The 19,366-nt window shown below is 39.5% G+C and overlaps 1 protein-coding gene and 2 long non-coding RNA genes across 3 annotated transcripts in view; all 3 read left to right on the plus strand.

Annotated features, from left to right (window-relative positions):
• The window catches only part of LOC124274427 (P cell-type agglutination protein map4-like), a 53,019-nt gene extending 48,911 nt beyond the window's left edge, over window positions 1–4,108 (plus strand). Inside the window, exons 4-8 of the mRNA XM_046709795.1 lie at window positions 6–102; window positions 550–680; window positions 1,662–1,743; window positions 2,802–3,103; window positions 3,893–4,108. Coding sequence (XP_046565751.1) covers window positions 6–102; window positions 550–680; window positions 1,662–1,743; window positions 2,802–3,103; window positions 3,893–3,950 — 670 coding nt within the window. The 3' untranslated portion in view covers window positions 3,951–4,108. The remainder of the gene's footprint in view (window positions 1–5; window positions 103–549; window positions 681–1,661; window positions 1,744–2,801; window positions 3,104–3,892) is intronic.
• Window positions 4,109–11,756: 7,648 nt separating this feature from the next.
• LOC124274426 lies at window positions 11,757–14,281 on the plus strand. The gene is made up of 3 exons (XR_006897943.1): window positions 11,757–11,813; window positions 13,764–13,965; window positions 14,254–14,281. It is a non-coding gene; the product is annotated as an uncharacterized LOC124274426 (long non-coding RNA).
• Window positions 14,282–17,152: 2,871 nt separating this feature from the next.
• LOC124274425 lies at window positions 17,153–18,606 on the plus strand. The gene is made up of 2 exons (XR_006897942.1): window positions 17,153–17,279; window positions 18,390–18,606. It is a non-coding gene; the product is annotated as an uncharacterized LOC124274425 (long non-coding RNA).
• Window positions 18,607–19,366: the final 760 nt, after the last annotated feature.

The raw sequence follows: 19,366 nt of genomic DNA on the forward strand, positions 1-19,366 counted from the left end.
TTCAGATTCCGTGACATTCCCGACGCTGCTTCACCTAACCTCCGGTATTCCTGGAATCCGTGTGAGCCATTCAGTGAAGGTAGCGTGTGTCAGGGAGTGGAGGTAAGGCAATGCCAGCCTGAGTGAGTGAGTGGGTGGGTGGATGAGTGAGTGAGTGAGCCTGTTGGGGGTGAGGGATAAGGGACTCACTCACTCCATAAAGCCATGAAGAGACAAAGATTGTGAGGGATTCGTTGTTGAGAATCTATTCATAGTATCCCATGCATGTCACCTGTGAATGAAAGGCTGATACCATGTCAATTTATGTATATAATGATAAATCTGTTAGCAGTTCCATATGTACAAATTATTAGTTTCACTTGCGAGTGAGTGATAAATGATTTTTTCATCGTCACTGACATATTGCTGAAGCGAAAAATACCACCAAAAAACAATACATTTTCTTTCATTTCAATTTGTCATTTACAATTATTTGAAAATGTAGAATTTAATCCTCACTATTAAATGACTGATAGCATGACACCTTGGTATTATCTTGGTACTATTCAGCTATGTCAACTCTCCCCGACAACAGGCGACGACTATGTGTTAGGTAGGGGAGGCAACTCCAGATTCGTGGTTGAGAGTCTACAAAGAATATTCTTTGTCTACAGCATACTATCCGACCAAGGTCAAACAAGGTAAGAATGCAGCTGTCTTCTTTCACACTTCGAAGTACCACGTTTGCCGGCACGTCATCAAACGTATGATTATGGATTAGAATCACGTTTCGAGGTTTGTCGGCACCCGGTATTCGTGGATCGCCTAAGACCAGCAGCAATTTGGCCTTTCATTTTGCTTTGGCGTGTACAACTTGAGTTGATAATTGAACAATGGAAATTTGAAAATAAGATGAAATTCTATGTTGATCAAATCACACAAGACCTATACTCGTTCACAGCTTGGGGTGCTAGTGAGTGAGTGAGTATGATTTTACGGCGCTATTAGCAATATTCCAGCAATATCAGGGGGGGGGGGCACCAGAAATGGGCTTCACACATTGTATCCATATTGGGAATCGAACCCGGTTCTTCGGCGTGACCAGCGAACGCTTTAACCACTGAGCTACCCCACCGCCCCATACACGGCATGAGGTTGGGTGGAGATCTTGTAACCACTAGGCTACCGGGTGCTTCAGTGGAAAGGTCTGGATGATCTTTAAAGCAAATTGTTGCTGGGGCAAATTTAGTTCTCCAGTTATCAGATTTGTCTGTTGGAAATAGGCGTGTGTTTCGTAGACCATTGTTTCTAAACCACACATGTTTTCTATCATTTACTATAATGTATAATACTTGTGAGTGAGTGAATGAGTGAGTTTAGTTTTACGCCGCAATCAGCAATATTTCAGCTGTATGACGGCGATCTGTAAATAATCGTTCTGAACCCGACAGTTCTGAACCATGACATGTGTCAACCAAGTCAGCGAGTCTGACAACGCGATTCCGTTATTCGCATCTAACGACAAGCATGGATTACTGAAGATCTATTCTAACCCGGATCTGAACGGGTAATAATACTTTGTATTGACATTAAAGTTCCTCGAGTATTAGTGGGACTTGCTTACCAACTTTTCATTTGTATTGATTCCTGATATCGTGTCAATAGTTTGCTTTGTGTTACAGGGAGACGTATATTGAACTGGTGTGTAACGCTTCAGTCGATGCTCAACTTGTATTCCAGGAAGAAAATCCACCACTGACATATGTGAGCACCGGCATTTGATTTTGACTTCATACAAATAACTTAACTGAAAGGATTGTAATGTTTAAAGGAAACTTTTTTGTTTGACCAGTGAAGGTCCGGGTTAGAAAATTGATCTGCAGTAACCCATGCTTCTCGTAAGAGGCGACTAACGGGATCGGGTGGTCAGGCGCGCTGATGTGGTTGACACATGTCATCGGTTCCCAGTTGCGCAGATCGATGATCATGCTGTTGATCACTGGATTGTCTGGTCCAGACTCGATTATTTACAGACCGCCGCTATATAGCTGGAATATTGCTGAGTGCGGCGTAAAACTAAACTCACTCACTCAATCAATTTGTTTTGCATATGGTTGTGGTTTGGTGGTTACTTGTTGTTACCCAGCCTGGTACAATTAGGGGATAAAACGGAAGGCTGGTTAGTTCGGAGTTACTATACAGGGTATGAGTGAGTGAGTGAGTGAGTGAGTATGGTTTTACGCCGCTTTTAGCAATATTCCAGCAATATCACGGCAGGGGACACCAGAAATGGGCTTCACACATTGTACCTATGTGGGGAATCGAACCCGGGTCTTCGGCGTGACGAGCGAACGCTTTAACCACTGAGCTACCCCACCGCCCCATACACGGCATGAGGTTGGGTGGAGATCTTGTACCTTCTCCATGGTATAGAATCGACAGTAGTCGGTTCCGGGACAAGCAGTCACACATACACCAATACACAAGGGGAGAGAAGCAATCCGCTATGACGTCATTTTAGCTTCCCTCAAGACTGAGACTGATTATTGCACCTATTGTATGAAATCAGATCCATTCACTCGAAACGTACAGCCCACCTATACATAGAAACGACATGAAATAATGTTTGTGTATGAAATAGTCCCGCTACATGGCTTCAGTCTATAGGTAATCGTTCGTGGATACGAAAATCCAGTGATAGATATTATGAGCTTTCTGGTATGCCGTCGGGTTAGGCATGACGTCACAGAGCCTTATGAACTGTACAGGTGAGTGTGTAGCAATTCACACCAGGAGAATAACACTCATTGTTACTTTTACAGCACATGGTACTGACAAGCAAGTACGCATGTCCCCACACTGTGCCTTCCAACAGCACAGTTTCACCTACAACCTCGACCGCCAGTACTACAGCGTCATCTACAACCACGACTCCCATTAGTACAGCGTCATCTACAACGACGACTCCCAGTAGTACAGCGTCATCTACAACCACGACTCTCAGTAGTACAGTGCCACCTGCAACTAGGACCACCGTGACACCCCCGTTCCCGACACCAACATCGCCTCCAAGGCCAAACATCTTCAATCTAGAGACAATCACAATTCTCCTAGGATGCATATTGTAAGTACTGCAGTATCAGCAATGCAAGTATACTTACTTGTAGCCCAGTACAACACCCAACAATATCTTCCTCGCTGGCCCAGTTCACAATATATATGTGTTTAGTATTCCTTGATGAATATCCATTAACGTCAGTAACGCATGCTGCATTAGTAATAGTCCGCTTAAATGGTGCTCATATCCAGGAACATTGCCTGGTCACGGCGCTACGTACATTACTATCTCCGGTCATAGGACACTATCGTACTTTCCGATGCTTTTTTAACTCCAGCCATGCTGCCTGTTAGGCGCAATGAACTAAACACACATTACCAGCACATCCTCACGGGTACCCATTTTACAGCTGGGTGAACTGAGAGAATGTTGATCTAAGTATCTTGTCCAAGGATACTACGCAAATGGGCCTTCCTCGGGACCCGAACCTAGCTGCCTCCACCGGGGATCGAACCCGGGCCTTCAGCGTGATAGGCAGACACCTTACCACTGCACTACTGCGCTCCATTATGAAAGACATTTACATTGCATTTATGAAAGCGCCGAAATCTGCAAGGGATTTTGCTATATTTCTGTGACAACACTTTCTTTGAAATCAGGGCCAGTGTGTTACGTGTAGAAGTAAGGATCGTAAAGAATCTTCCCAAATTGACTGACTAAATATATGCATGCCAGAATATGCAAAGCACCAATGACCATAAATAATCACTCTCAAATTAACATCATGGTCAATCAGACCCAGTCATGCGTAAGGGGCGTAAGTCGATAAATTGTTTAATCATCTTCCCTTTTCAGCCTATCTCTCCTCTTCCTTATTTTCTTGGTGTTTATTGGCCTCATCACTCGTCGCTAGAGGACTTCAAACAGCACGAAACAGTGGTCACCACCCGTCCCTTTCCGTAACCTGCAGGTGACCGTGACCATTAAGGTGTCCTAGAACTGACACAAGTTGTCACGAAGACAATACAAGACTCACTCAATTAACCAGCAAAGCAATAAATTACGCTACGACGGGGTGTTTTGTTGTCGATATCTGCGCTGTTCCTGAGGGAGGCCATATGGATCTGGTGGTACATTGTATAACGATGGCGTGGGAAGGTGCTCATAACATCAATCACTGGATTTGGTAGTACACACTAGATTATCTGGGAATCACAATCAGATCAGTGCACTAGGTGCATGATGTGATTGACCATATCCATTTTGATGTAACAAAACTTTAGATGGATGAGCACCAACAGCCTGACCTTAATGAACAAGATTTACTCGCTGCTGCACTCTTAGATCCCGATACAGTTCTTCGTCCTCATTCAGATTCATTACAGATACAGAGGCACAAACAAATAGACACACACATTCACAGAGGCTCATACATCCACGCAGTCGTACACAAACAGGTTTACAGAGAGACACAAGGGCACACACACGCACACACACACAGAGAGAGAGAGACACACACACACACACAGAGACACACACACACACATCCAGTAATGGACGCACTTCGTGGCCAGAGCGTTGCAATTACCCATACTACCCTATGTGGGCATCTAGAGAGAGATCTGGTAGAGATAGCGTACCAAAGCGGTGACAGGCTGCTCATCATATGTTACCCTGCTAAGATTATGAGGTATATATGAACGTTAAGCTCGTAACATTGTGCACAACGCGATCGTTGTAATGATTTGCCTAACATCAGATCTGCCTGTTAAACGCTCGAGTGTTCGGTGGTTATGCCACTAACTAATGCAAATATGGTCAACTGGAATGGGTTAACACGAAAAAGCGAATTGTCATTCAGATTATAGCATGGGGAATGAATGCAAAAGATTATGCAGGATATTCAATAGTGAGTGAGTGAGTTTAGTTTTACGCCGCACTCAGCAATATTCCAGCTATGTGACGGCAATCAGATCTGGACCAGACAATCCAGGGATCAACAGCATGAACACCAATCTACGCAATTGGGATACGATGACGTCAACCCAGCCAGTGAGCCTGACCATCCAATGCCGTTAGTCGCCTCTTACGACAATCACGGGTTACTGAAGATCAGTTCTAACCCAGGATCTTCACGGGTGATATTCAATAAGGTGGCTTTCAGTCTCTGTGTACATCTTTCACACACTAGTGCCCTTGTTGGCATTCAACAACAAAATAGGTCCCCTGCACTTGCGCATGCGATGATGGTGATGTTGATTTTTTTTCTGGTGATGTTTATGTTGATGCTAATATTGATGGCGAAACGAACGGTGATGCTGGTTTTGATAGTGACCATGGCGGCGAGGACTTTTACACCAGGTCAGTGTTTCAATATTTCCAGGCCATAGTGATACTTGTTCTTGACTTGAATATCAAACAAGAACAACAAGTCCCAACGGATTTGCCGAATTTTGTTTCTAATCCAAGCATTGTACTGATTTTAGTGGTTCTGCCAGCTCTCATGGAAATTCCTATTACATTCAGTTGACATAATCAAAATTATTGAGCGTCAGTCTACAAAATGATGACACGATGACGCGCATCAACAAACACAGTGAGCCAGACCTCCAGATGCTCCTGCGACAGGCATGGGTTCTAACCGTGATCTTCACGATTTTGAACTTTACTTTGTCCGTGTGCTCAAAGTAGTCTTCCAATCTTTCTCTAAGCCCCAAATACCTGCCACATCTACCTGCAACTTTTACAAACAGACTAGTTGAGATAAAACTTGTTATGTTTACACAGGGCGTCCTTTAGACTAGATATTGAAAGCTGAATGGTGATGTGCGGTTCAGCATTACTTCAAAATATCTCATTTTCAATGTCCATACTTGTGTTAATCAATGTTGTACATTTCTGGTTTGGGCACGTTACAATATTTAACACATTACCCTAAAGATGCCATCATCTCTGATCCTCAAGATGTCGTCATGGTACCCACAGTACCTAAAGCGGTAATACTGAAATAACTGACTGACTTACTTATTGATTTATTTTAAACGGAACAACTTTAAATAGAGATTTAGATCAATGTCATACATAGAGAATAATAAACGATGTCCCGTGTAATACCATATTTATGAAAGGAGTGAATGGCTTGTTAGCTAATGCTCGAAACATTAAGAAAATACTATCTCAGAATTCAACTTACAGGACGAGTGCATTGCGCCGTCATAACAGGGGTCAGAGTATGAAATACATTTCCTTTGTGATTGTCAACAGTCGTCTATTTAATTTGATTTTTAAAGATAAACAAGGGGTATGTAAAAGGGCAACCGTGTCAAGAACAGTTGACTTCGAGATGTTCTGTGAAAGGCAGCCGACATTTTGTTTTGAAACTCCATTTACTTTATCTCGTACTCAGTGATCATATTCCTATTGTTCCATTTGAAGTCACATAATACTTTCGAAGGAATAAAACTACCACTACGTCTAATATATGTATCCAAAAGTGTGGATGAAAGAATCACAATAACTGTAATTTGCTCCACAATCTTCACCATCTGATTGAGTCTTACCGAAAGGGAATTCGTTATCTTGGTGACCCATGGGGACAACATGAACGGGAGGTGTCAACTTGACCTTGGCATAAATCAGGGCGACAAAATCGGTCCCCAGCAGCAGTCTCAAAGAACCTTCATCCCCGAAGGAAAATCTAATGCTGAAGCAGACATATACAGCATAGGCAGTCAATGCTATCAGTGAGAATATAACCACAAGCATGCTCTTGTTGCGAACTATCTTCTTGCAAAGAGACACTCTTGCCCAAACAAATTCCGCTCCACATCGTAGATAATGTTCTCTGCTGTCAAATGCAGAAAATGATACTCATCTTCAATTTGCTGTAGCTGACACTTGGAGCAGACTAATGCATTTCTATCAACGTTTTTATTAAACCGATACTGCTGAATATTCCACTTATGTAAAAGACAACGAAACTTACATAACAGTCAGGAGAACTATATATTGTATAGTGTATATTGTAAATCAGAAACGCCACTCCCAGCAGTATTCCAGCTGCTTGGTGGCGGTCTGCAAATAAACGCGTCCAGACCAGACAAGCCAATGATCAATAGCGTAAGCATCGATCTACACATTTGGGATACGATGACCTGTGTTAACCACGTCAGCAAGCCTGACCACCCTATAGCGTTAGTCGCCCCTTACGACAGGCATGAGTTTCTGAAGACCAATTCTAACCCGAATCTGAACGGTCAAACCTCAAGCTGCTCATTTTGTTTCAAACTACGTTTTGTGTGGTTACTTTGCAGTAACATATTCAACACTGAAACCTTTTTATGTTTATCTTGAAAACACTTTCAAGAGTTAATTTCCCACGAGTGGAAAACGTAGAAATTACACTACATGTGCAAAAGTGCTTAATTGTACCAACACTGAATATCAACTTTGGCGTCAGGACGAATATACAGAAACATCGCACAAAAGGACACATATACGGACACTCATCGCAAATGTAATTAATATTTACTCAAAGGTGATATCCATATGATGTTGGTGTAATTAATAGATACTTTCTCCCGAGCATATTTCCCAATGATTTGGGACATTCCCAGTGCCCTACTCCAAGTTCAAGAAGAGTTTAATATAGTCACATAATCAACTCGAGTTCCTTACCTTCGCATTATTCACAACTTTGGGACATCAATTAATGGTCAATATACAATATTTTGATTCCAGGAATTTCGAAATACTCGAGTCAGCTGATCAGCCCATCAGTTACAAACTAGCATTTTAGCACTGCAATAGGCTTCCCCGTGCCCTCCTCTTTGCCTGGAAACGAAAGACCAAAATCATAAAAAATGGAATCAAAAGTTATTCACTATAGAAACGACTATAGAATACAGAAGCGACTGAATCCTTTCCACATCCACGAAAAAGGAGAATCCTCTGTATGTGTGGATACGAATTCCGGCGACTTGATATTCAAATAAGACTGAGTGAGTGAGTAAGTTATTTAACGTCACAGCCACATCGTGACGAGAACAATTCAATTTATATCAACATAACAATCAATAAATTCAGACATAAAAAATCCGTCATCGAAGGACTTCAAATAAGACATCATTCGAACCCCCGTGATAACCCGTATACTTGCTTGAGTGAAGCACACAATTTATCTGATTCATATAATACCAAATAACTTACATGATATACAGTTTGAGATACCTCTATCTATGCATATGGGATTGTTAAAAAAATTAACTGCCTGAAAGAAGTTCTCTGCAGATTACTTCATTTGCATATTCATATCCATACCACAAACCATTCTATGATAATGCTTTTGTAATGGCAGAACCACATTGGAGTCGGTATAAATGGGCGTAAGTAGACATGTACACCATGGTCGCCATGGAAAGGCTAAAAGGTTTCGAGGTATACTAAAAAATACAAGGGTCAGATATGTTTCGCAATCATAAAAAATCTCTGTTAAATGCAGAGACAACTTTACAATTCTAGCAATAACATGAACATGTATTTCGAATCACTATCAACAGTACCAGAATCTGTACTTACTAAGAAAGTGTAATCCCAAATATAATATATTTTACCACTTTCTAAATGACATTGTGTAATCAAGATGATATCAGGCTTAAGATAAGATAAGATGAAAAAAGTAGTACACGTTACTATCAATGTTTAAAGCTGAGTCTACCCTTCTCTCTCATTGGTACCAATATAAAAACATGTAAAGGTAAGTCATGTGTTCCCATTAAAATTAACAGGAACACAGTCAGTAAAAAGAAGTGCTTTTGGTAACTCAATGGTATCACTCATTGTGATTTGATCTGTGAATATCTGGAATGAATCCTTGGTTTGGTAATTGGCTAAACAGTCACTCAAAAATTAGGTGTCTTTGTTTGTTGTTTAACGCTGCAATCAGCAATATTGCAGATATATGACGTAAATAATCGAGTCTGAACCAGAGAATCCAGTGGTCAATGGCTTGAGCATGGATCTACGTAACTAGGATACAAGAACATCTGTCAGACAATCAGCGAATCACCATCCGATTTCGTTAGTTGTCTTTAGCGACAAGCATTGGTTGCAGAAGACCAAAAATGACCCTGGTCTTTACGGGTATTGAGATAACTATCATTAAACTAATCAGACCTTTGGATTGTGTTGGCGTCACACTGGAAGCTGGTAGCTGTATCCATAGAGATGCAACACACGTACACTATGGATGCTCAGCTTCTTTATCACAGTTGCACGCAGATGGGTAGCCTATTGGTTTTGATTCCTCATATGGGTACAATGTGCTGAGCCAATTTTAGGCGTTACAGTCAACCCCAAAATGTCACCACAAACGTAACGTAGAAGATCCTTACCCTTCTATACATACCCTTCGAATATTATTCCCATTTGTCTGGTAAAATACCATCTTGTAATAACCCACTAAACTCAGGACATGTTTCACACTGTGTAAATGTAGCTCGCCACGTTACAATTGATCATTGTAACATGCCAAGTTCAGTGGAAGCGGCAGATATATCTAATTGTCACAGACGGATATTTCAGTGAAAAGAATTCTTTGAAACGTACCCACATGTATTGATAATTTCATTACGTGAGTGAGTGAGTTTAGTTTTACGCCGCTTTTAGCAATATCCCAGCAACATTACGGCGGGTAACACCACGAATGGGCTTCACACATATGGGGAATCGAACCCGGGAATCAGTCCATAGAAGAACCAGGTGTGAATCTAGCAACCATCATAGAAGAAGTTAACACGTTTCTTGTTAAAATTAACTACGTTCACAATTCAATACAACGGTATCATCAACATCATCATCATCATCATCATCTAAACCGAGTGGCAGTACATGTCCAAAACGATATCTAGGAGAAACTAGGATGACTAGGAATCAGACCATACAAGAACTAGGTGCGAACCCAGTGAGTGAGTGAGTGAGTTAAAATTAAACGTCACCTCGGCAATATTTCAGCCATATAGAGACGAGAAATGTTGGGCATACACAATGAATACAAGTAGGTAAATAACCAGTCATCAACGGACTGTAAAAGAACTAGAGTATCACAGATATGGATATGAAACTAGCATGGAAAACTAAAACATTTGAATTAAAGCAGACAATACAATATAAAACAACTGAAGGTAGATCACCATACTAGGAACCATGGCATGGGCGGATCCAGGGCCCCTATTCTCGAAAGTGTCCCATCTAAGACAGATCCTAAGTTGTTAAGACAGAAGTTAGGACATCCTACCGTAAGGATAAGACCCATTCTCGAAATGATCCTATACCTGTCCTAACTTGTGCTACCTATCCTAGCTAGGATAGCGAGCTCTTCAGTAGGTGAGATAGAAAAACCTTCATTTAGTTGGAGATTCTCCTAAATAATACCCATGATTCGTGGCATAAAAAACACATAATATAGGGAAATTCAGCTTTTGATGGACTTAGTAGATCTAGAAGAAATTATTCGATATTTTCATCACATTATAGTAATTGGAAAATTCATTTTTTGACAAGGCGATAACAATTTTACTTCAGAATTTGAAAGTCTGCCAAAAAGAAATAAGGATATTAAAGATATGTGTAAAAACATATTTTCATTGAATTTGTTTTTTTTATGAAAATCATGACTTGAACTCTCATTATGCGTCATCTCACAAACTGAAAAATTCACCTAGGAAATAAACAGGAGTTACTTCCCCTATCAAGTTGGCCTTGACATTGACATTAACGTGACTGACTGAAAAGAGCAATGTTGTGATTAAAAAGGCCGAGCATAGGTAAGAATTGAACAAATCTCTTTTGTAGATCTAAAGAATGCGTGCATTGCAACAAGTGTGTCTATTCATTACCGATTAATTGATAATATGAACTGAAGAAACTCTTCATAACTCATCAAAACTGTGTGCTGTTGTAAATTCAAATGTAAGTTTGACGAGTTATTTTGTTTGACGTCAAAATTGGTGAACAAACAAGTACCACTTTATGTTGACTTCCACTAAGATAGACTTAGGACACGCCAGAACCTATCCTAGTATTTGTCCTAAGTTAGGACATCCTAGGGCTAGGATACTTTTCGAGAATAAGGTAGGACACCTATCCTAGACCCTAGGATCAAAGTTAGGACATCCTTGGGCTAGGATCCTTTCGAGAATAGGGGCCCAGGAATTTTGAAGGGGGGGGGGGGGGGGAATAGTCAATATGTTCTTAACTGATTTTCAAAAGAGGGGGGTTCGAACCCCCCTGAAACATACACACACAAACCCACACACACCCAGCCCCTTGGATCAGCCCATGCATGGGGACTTACATTACTTTTGCTACCTGCATGGACCCTAGTTGGATGTACACCATCCCTTCAGCCGCTGTCATATCTCTCATATGTAACAACACATCCCAGTCTATAACCTTGACCGTAATCCTCAATACAACCTATGAGGGACTTTCTAAATATTCCCAAAGAGCATTTTGCACAAGCGAAATTATTACCAAAAGATCAAAGAAAACCGCAAATAATTTGCTGACTGGATTACAAGTGACAGCTGAAGATGTATTCAAGCACATGTTTGGGGCCATGTGCATACGATTCTGACGACCTTGGTGATAGTTCCTGTATGTATTAGGATATGTAGGGATCAATAACTTGACATTGCATAATAGCTACGTGTATATAAGCAGGTGACGTACAGTCAGTGTTTGTCTGCCAGCAGATTTCATCAAGACAGACGCAAAGGTGAGTGAATGAGTTTGTGACACTTTTAGTACTGTTACCGCATCATGGCAGTGGACGGAAATGGTGTTACGAACACACTCTTTAGCCACAAGGCTACCGCTTCACCTGACTGAAAAGGTAGTTTCAAAAGTTACTTTGTATACTCTTTCAAAAAGTAGTGAACCTGAACTTTCAATTTGGATAAGAAGTATAAGCGTTAACAAACCTTCCAAAAGACAGACATCGTATAGGTGAGTGACGGAGTGAGTGAGTCAACAGATAAATTGATAATAATGGATTTAAATTCAAAAGAACTGTAGATAAAATAACTAGATAATCACAGATAAAACCAGTACTGAAATTTGAAATCGAGGACAACACAATATAAAACCAGGCCATATAGCGATGAAAACAAGGTAATCAATGTAAAATATCTGTCGACAAAGGACAGTAAAACCAACTAGACTATCACAGATATATATTTAAAACTAGTAATATAATCTGAACTACTTTAACTATAGCGGACGATACAATATATAAATGGGCTACAAACTGGCAACAACTGAAGGTAGATCACCATATTAGGGACCATGGGGACTTACATTACTTTTGCTACCTGCATGGACCCTAGTTGGATTTACACCATCCCTTCAGCCGCTGGCGATGGTAGGAAGATTTAGCCGAAATTAAAAAGAATAAAAATACTACGTTTAAAAATCCGGTAAGCTTAAATTTAACTTTGAAAGTACTGGGACTTACGTACCCTCTCAGGAGGACAATAATCTTACAATACTTCAACCCCCTTTGAGGGTACAGCCACCAACAATCTCGGTTACAATTCTAAACTGCCAATAATAAAATATTTATCGTTCTACAAACTGTTCATCAATATTTTTATTATAACTCTATTTCTTTAAAAAAATGAATAAGTAAATGAAAATTAACAGTACTAAAATGATCCTTAACATTTTTTACAGACATGTTATGAACGCACCACCAGTTCTCTTTAATGCCAGGGGCGGTGGGGTAGCCTAGAGGGTTAAAGCGTTGGCTCATCACGCCGAAGACCCGGGTTCGAATCCCCACATGGGTACAATGTGTGAAACCCATTTCTGGTTTCCCCCTGCTGTGATGTAGCTGGAATATTGCTAAAAGCGGCGTAAAAACAAAACTCAGTCAGTCAGTCTTTAATACCACCCCTACACACAACGCATGGGATGCACGTGCACAACGCAGTAGCCCCCAATACATGTGCATGGGGTGTCATTCTTGATTTTGACGGTTTCAAGAAGGCCGATAAACCACTGTAGACCATTACCTTTGACAATCATCTTGCATCACACAATTGTTAGGGTTTGTTTCAAGCCGTTTTTGCGTACACATGTTAATATCGCGTCATACATCAATCATCTTTCAAGAGCCATTACTGTACAAAAAACTGGTCATAAGGAAGTGCAAGTCGTGATGCACTCTCAAACATTCATTATTATCAGATAAACATTGTTTGACTCTGATATATCTCCGAATTTTTTCCAATCGTAAATCAGAAATAAAGTTCACGTACTTTTTTAAGAGTATAATTTATCAATGTCTTTAATGAGGTACATATAGGCCTGAAACGTCTTCACAAAGATAGAAACCCGCATTGTGCATCTTTCCAGCATTGTATTTGAATAGTTTGTTCCTAACATTCAGAAGAGAGACCTTCAAGATAACACGTGCTTTTGGTTTATTATCCCTAGCAAGGTATACACTAGATTACTATCAACGGTATTACTAGACACAATAGCAGCGTCCTTTGGCATTGTAGTGCCAAGGTATATCAAGAAATGTTTCGGGAAATGAAAGCTGTCTATTCCTTTCTCTCGATGAATCGGAAAGTTTTTATTATGTTTAACAACCGATGTTTTTCAATGTAACAATTCACGTTTAAAAATGTTATTTGATCACGGACTCCTTTCTGTGCTGCAGATAACGACTTGCAATGATGCTTCTCTTCGTTTGTCTCTTGTGCCTCCCACTGTCGGTTCTCGGTGATGACAGAGACGCCCACCTGTATAGAGTCGACATCTATATGCCTCCCGAGAAGGGGAGGTACGAGACGGCGGCGATACGTAAGATTAATGACAAACTGAACGATCTTACTGACATCAAGGTTCTCTTTTCATTTAAGGTCTGTATAATTTTTAAAAATAATATGTTAATAACACACAACACAACATATATGACAAGAATTTTTGTTCTCATGCTACAGGTTTCTTATAATAAATACCAAGAACAAGGCAATCTAGGTCGCTTCTGATTAGCCTGCCGTGTACATCAATGTGTATTTTGAATCAAAATCAGCCACACTGATATGTCTACTTAAAGATACACTAGCAAATTAAAACTATTTTAATAAAACGGAGATAAAATAATTGACCGTTGATGATATTTTAATTAATTGCTGTTTGTGTCACAGGAGCTCGGAAATCCAAGAATACTTCTTGGTAAGTCGAATATTTGTCAGTGCTCTACCAGCAAAGTAACTGTGCTTCATACAGAGTGGTGTAAAGGTTATGTGATTGAGAATAGCAAAATCGTTGCTCATTTATATTAATGTATTCTCTGACAAAACCCAAACCTGGTTATGGGAGACAGAGCGGGGTGGTGCAACATATCATCTGTGACCACCATTTACGTCGATAGAAGCTAGCCAGTGGCGGCGCATTTAATTGAAAAGAGCATTCATAACGGTTTGGTGTGGATTGTCAGTCGAAGTATGGCCCAGCTAAGCCAGGGTTATCGTATGGTTCTGGTCCTGCTGTAGGCCTTAATCCTTCTCATCCCAGGTATGTTCAGTAGGGGTGTAATCTGCAGAAACAGTGGCTCGAGGCAGTACATCCACTGCAACTGTTACAATTTGAATAATCATGTTTGAACACCACCTTAGTCTCTGTATTTGCAGGGGAGAGCATGATTTATAAAAATATGTGCTGGGGTAGCTTACGAAATTCATTGATGTATATCTTTGTCGGCCCATACTCTTCCATGCACATTTCCAGTCTTAGCCCGTTCAAGGAGGCAATCCCTGAAATGTTCCCTTGGTCTTGGGTGACTCTAGACCCATGTAATACCATCACAGCTGTCTTTTGTGAAGTATGTACACACCTGAAAATAGTAACTGCTCAATTTTCTGAACCTTGTTTGGTCACTACACCAAGCTATGCTTCGCCTACTGAACTATCAACTGGTTCTGGCACTAAGAGGCGGCAAGACAGGAATCGTTAATGTGGTAGTTAAGAATTGATTCAAAGGAAGCATCAGCCGAAAAAGGCTATCTGGTTTGACATCACGTTGAGTTTGCTTGTGTTGTAAATAACGTCTCCAAAGAGATGATATTGTGTTCCGATGTCGCTTCATAACAATCCTGTTGGCAACATACCCACGGCGAGAAGAGGTCGGTTTTTTTTAAATTGTGGCATTTACAGTAAATGTAAGTGCGTGTTTGAACACCTGGCCGGTTAGCAACCAGTGTACGCTGTTCACGTTACAAATACAGGCAGCTATGAGTATGCAAGCTCCTAACATCCCGATATTGCACCATGTACTAACAGACATCTGCTATCTGGGAATGACGTATTAATGTCGAGGCTCTGTGTTCAGGGGTATGTATTAAAGCATAATATGTAATAGCATAATAAATCCATATTATTTTAAGTAGATATGAAGCACAGTTACTTTTTCGCGTCAGCTCATACACTGAATAATTAATTTCTTCATTTTCTCATGAATTCGTTTCTTTGAAGTACATTTTATATGTAAGTGATGACACTTGTTATTCTCTCATATCAAGGTACTTGCCTGCACCTTGTTTGTGCAAAAGTACTGTACGGTTATCTATCTTTAGTTGCTGGTGATCTGGAAGCCATTTTTTTATATTGTATTGTCTTGCACTGTGGCATAATTTTTTAACTTACATGCTAATTTGAAATATCTATATATGATAATCTCAGTGTTTTACTGCACTTTGTCGACAGTTGTTACAATATAATTTAATTTTGATCCATGTATTCGATTTTTAGTCAAGATATACATGGCATACTGCAGATGTGCCAATAAATATTAATTTACTTGCTCATTGATAAAATATTTTGAGCTTGGTTACCACCACCACAACGGGACGTTTTGTATATATAGTTCATTTTTATATTGTGTTGTTGGTTATTTATTTACTGTTTTAACTGCTTTAACCAGATAATATAGCTTTTATGCTGTGCATCGATGACAAACTTCTTATTGAAATTGCATTCAGTATTTATCTTCATATTCTCGTCACAATATGGCTGAAATATTGCCGATATCACGTTATATTTTAACTCACTCACTCACTCTTCTTAATAAATGAATTGTGTCACTGTAAACTGAGTACAGCAAAACTGAAGTGTCTTTGCACAATAATAGACTGTTTCTAAATTTACCATGTAGGCGATGTGTGTTGCAAACTAAACAACGACATTGCATGTTGCGCACCAAGCACTTATGTTTCTCACTCGCAGATTTCAATGTCTCGTGGTTCCACGCCTTCCATGTACATCATCATTCACGTGATCCTTTATCCGGGACATACATGTGTAATTTAGGCTACTCACTCACTCAGTTGACCGGACCAAACACATGTCGTCCGTCATAAAACAAATAAGAAAAACATATACAAATGTTAACAATCTGAAACATTTTGGTTTCTGGATGAAAGGGTTAAAACGTATATAGATACAGCTATCGATTATTAGGATGCAGTATATATTCCTCCTTTACCGATGAAATCGTGTAATATTATATCGGCTTTCAACATGCTTGACAGAATGATGGATGGAATTACAAGTGATTGCATTACATGCTGAAATGCATTTGTGCGATAGTATTGGTATTGCCGTTTACCAATTTACAAACACGTGCTGAACATTTTGATAGAATTCATCTGCATCTACATCAACGCATGGAACAATTCATATACACGTATCTATCCATGCTCATATTCATACTGGCAGAGGGAAAGTAACGATAAGAGTGGTATCCCCCGGTTGATGGATATGATCTTTTTTCATAATAAATGCACTGTTGTTTTTAGTTTAAATTTTCAAAGACACTGCTCTTTATTGTCGCAAGCCCTAATTAAAAAGACAAACAATAGAAAACAACAACATGATTTGGTCTAAGAAATAAAGCACTTGACAACTGGCAATTGTGTTACCACTGATTCATAAGTGTTGTTCCAGTTGTATTGTCTGTCACAGTTCCCCGCTTACGAATTATTAAGTTACTGTGAACTGTAGTGGACTTGACAATAGCTTACGTCATGAAAGAGCAATCTTGCTGTTCCTTTCAGATTCGTCAACTCTTGAGTACAATGAAATGCTGAAGTGGACGTTCGAGACAGATGTTGCCCTTGGCAAATCCGGCCAGAGACAGGCATGTTTCAAAACTCTCGCCGTATATCCAGTTGAGGTGCGCAGCTTTAATTTTCATGCAGTACAACATAAACGTTGACTTGCCTTTGCACGTGTTTGTGATGGGTGCCACCGATAGGACAGACTATTTCTGCCGTTTCTCGATCGCGACGGGCTGCATACTCATTCATAAACTGATGTTGACATAATATGAAACACTGAAGTTTTTGTGTCAGACATTTTTCGTGGTCATGAATTACGGTTTATTCGTGTGATTTAAACTAACACAAAATAGTTAAATTATGACATTTTTGAGAAATGAGATAACTTAACAGACCCATTTTACTTGCATTACTTCATGGTTTTAACAGAATAGGATTTCTTTTATAACAAACGGGAACAATTTAGAATATTGATATGTAAAAGAAATCTAGAACAGTTTCCATATTCAAAAGACATATTTAAATTGTAACATTCGGAGAAGGGAGTGTGCCTCTAGCAAATGGTGGTGAAACCAGGAGTTTGCGAAATACACCATTACTAGCACTTGACACAAGTACATGCAATTGCAAGTCAGTATTTCACCTGAAAAAGAAAACATATGAACACATTGTAAACTTAATTTGGGAAATTGTACATGTTTTACAAGGGATGCGGCACATTTGGAAATTTCCACGATAGGTTTATCATGCAGCTTTTCGTAAGCATTACTGAGGCCTTGAATGTTATAAACTATGTTATAAAGTTCTATAAAACCATCGAACAAATATTTTGCGAAATGTTTTGAAAATGTTTTTTTAAGAAATTTTCTTACGCTCAAATTTGTATGATTCCAGAAGCGTTGCACCAAAGTTTACTCGTGACACTCATTTACAAATTGTTTTGAAAAATGTTAAATTGCATTGTTTCGGAAATGTCTCAGAAATGTTTTCTGTAATTGTTGTTTAAACTTGTAAATGTTGTTCTGTGGTCTAAACTTTTCAAAGAAAGATATTGTCCAGTGGTTTGCTTCCGGTGTTTAAATATATAATTCATATTCGGTCATCGTTTTGTAAGGTACATTTGGAGATACGTGTTGTAACCATACGTGTCTGTATTTGTAGATGATTGCTATTGTCATATTTACGTTTTCTGTGCCCTATTGACGAGTATTTCTAAATTATTTCAGCTGCTGTACTTCGGCATACTTAGCCAACATGGCATAGACGAAATGGAAGTATATCTCCATGGACCAAGGAAATTCCACAATGAAGTAACACGAATCCAAAACCTTAATCATTACACATAAGTGTGTCAAAATGAAGGCACAATTTATGATCAAATACAGCGTCGATTTGACAATACCCAAATACATGTTCTTTCGCTGAATAAATGCAGTCATTTCATCTGCCACTGTTTTTCATTTCAAGCAGATGTAGTTATATGCACACATGACATTCCGGGTTAAAACAGATCTCCAGCAACCAATGCTTGTCGTAAGAGTCAACAGGTTCACTGACAAAATGATTTCGTGAATTGGTTTGTCAATATGGCCGCTGTAATGAGTGAGTGAGTGAGTTAAAATTTAGCGTCACATCGGCAATATTTCAGCCATATTGTGATGAGACCAGTTTCATATATGTCAATTTAAAAAATAATAAAAAAATTTAGTACGTAAAAACCTGTCATCGAAGGACAGTTAAACTACTAGAGTATCACAGCTCTAAATTTAAAACTAGTACATAAAACTAAAAGAAATTAATCCAAGAAGACAGTACAATATCAAACTCGGGCTATAGATCGCCAACAACTGAAGGTAGATCACCATACCAGGGACCATGGGGACTTACAGTGCCTTTGCTACCTGCATGGACCCTAATTGGATTTACACCATCCCCTCAGCCGCTGGCGATTGTAGGAAAATTTAGCCAAATTTTAAAAGAACACAAATACTACGTTTTTAAAATTTGGTAAGCTTAAATGTAACTTTGAAAGTTTTGGGACTTACGTACCCTCTCAGGAGGACAATAATTTTACAATACTTCAACCCCCTTGGAGGGTACAGCCACTTACAATCTCAGTTACTAATCTAAACTACCAAGAATAGAATATTTATATATTTACAAACCACGTATCAACATTTATCTAGTAATTCTATTTCTTTTA

The sequence above is a fragment of the Haliotis rubra genome, unplaced genomic scaffold, assembly GCF_003918875.1.
Source record: "Haliotis rubra isolate DU_JTF1 unplaced genomic scaffold, ASM391887v1 Scf1903, whole genome shotgun sequence".
Classification (NCBI taxonomy): domain Eukaryota; kingdom Metazoa; phylum Mollusca; class Gastropoda; order Lepetellida; family Haliotidae; genus Haliotis; species Haliotis rubra.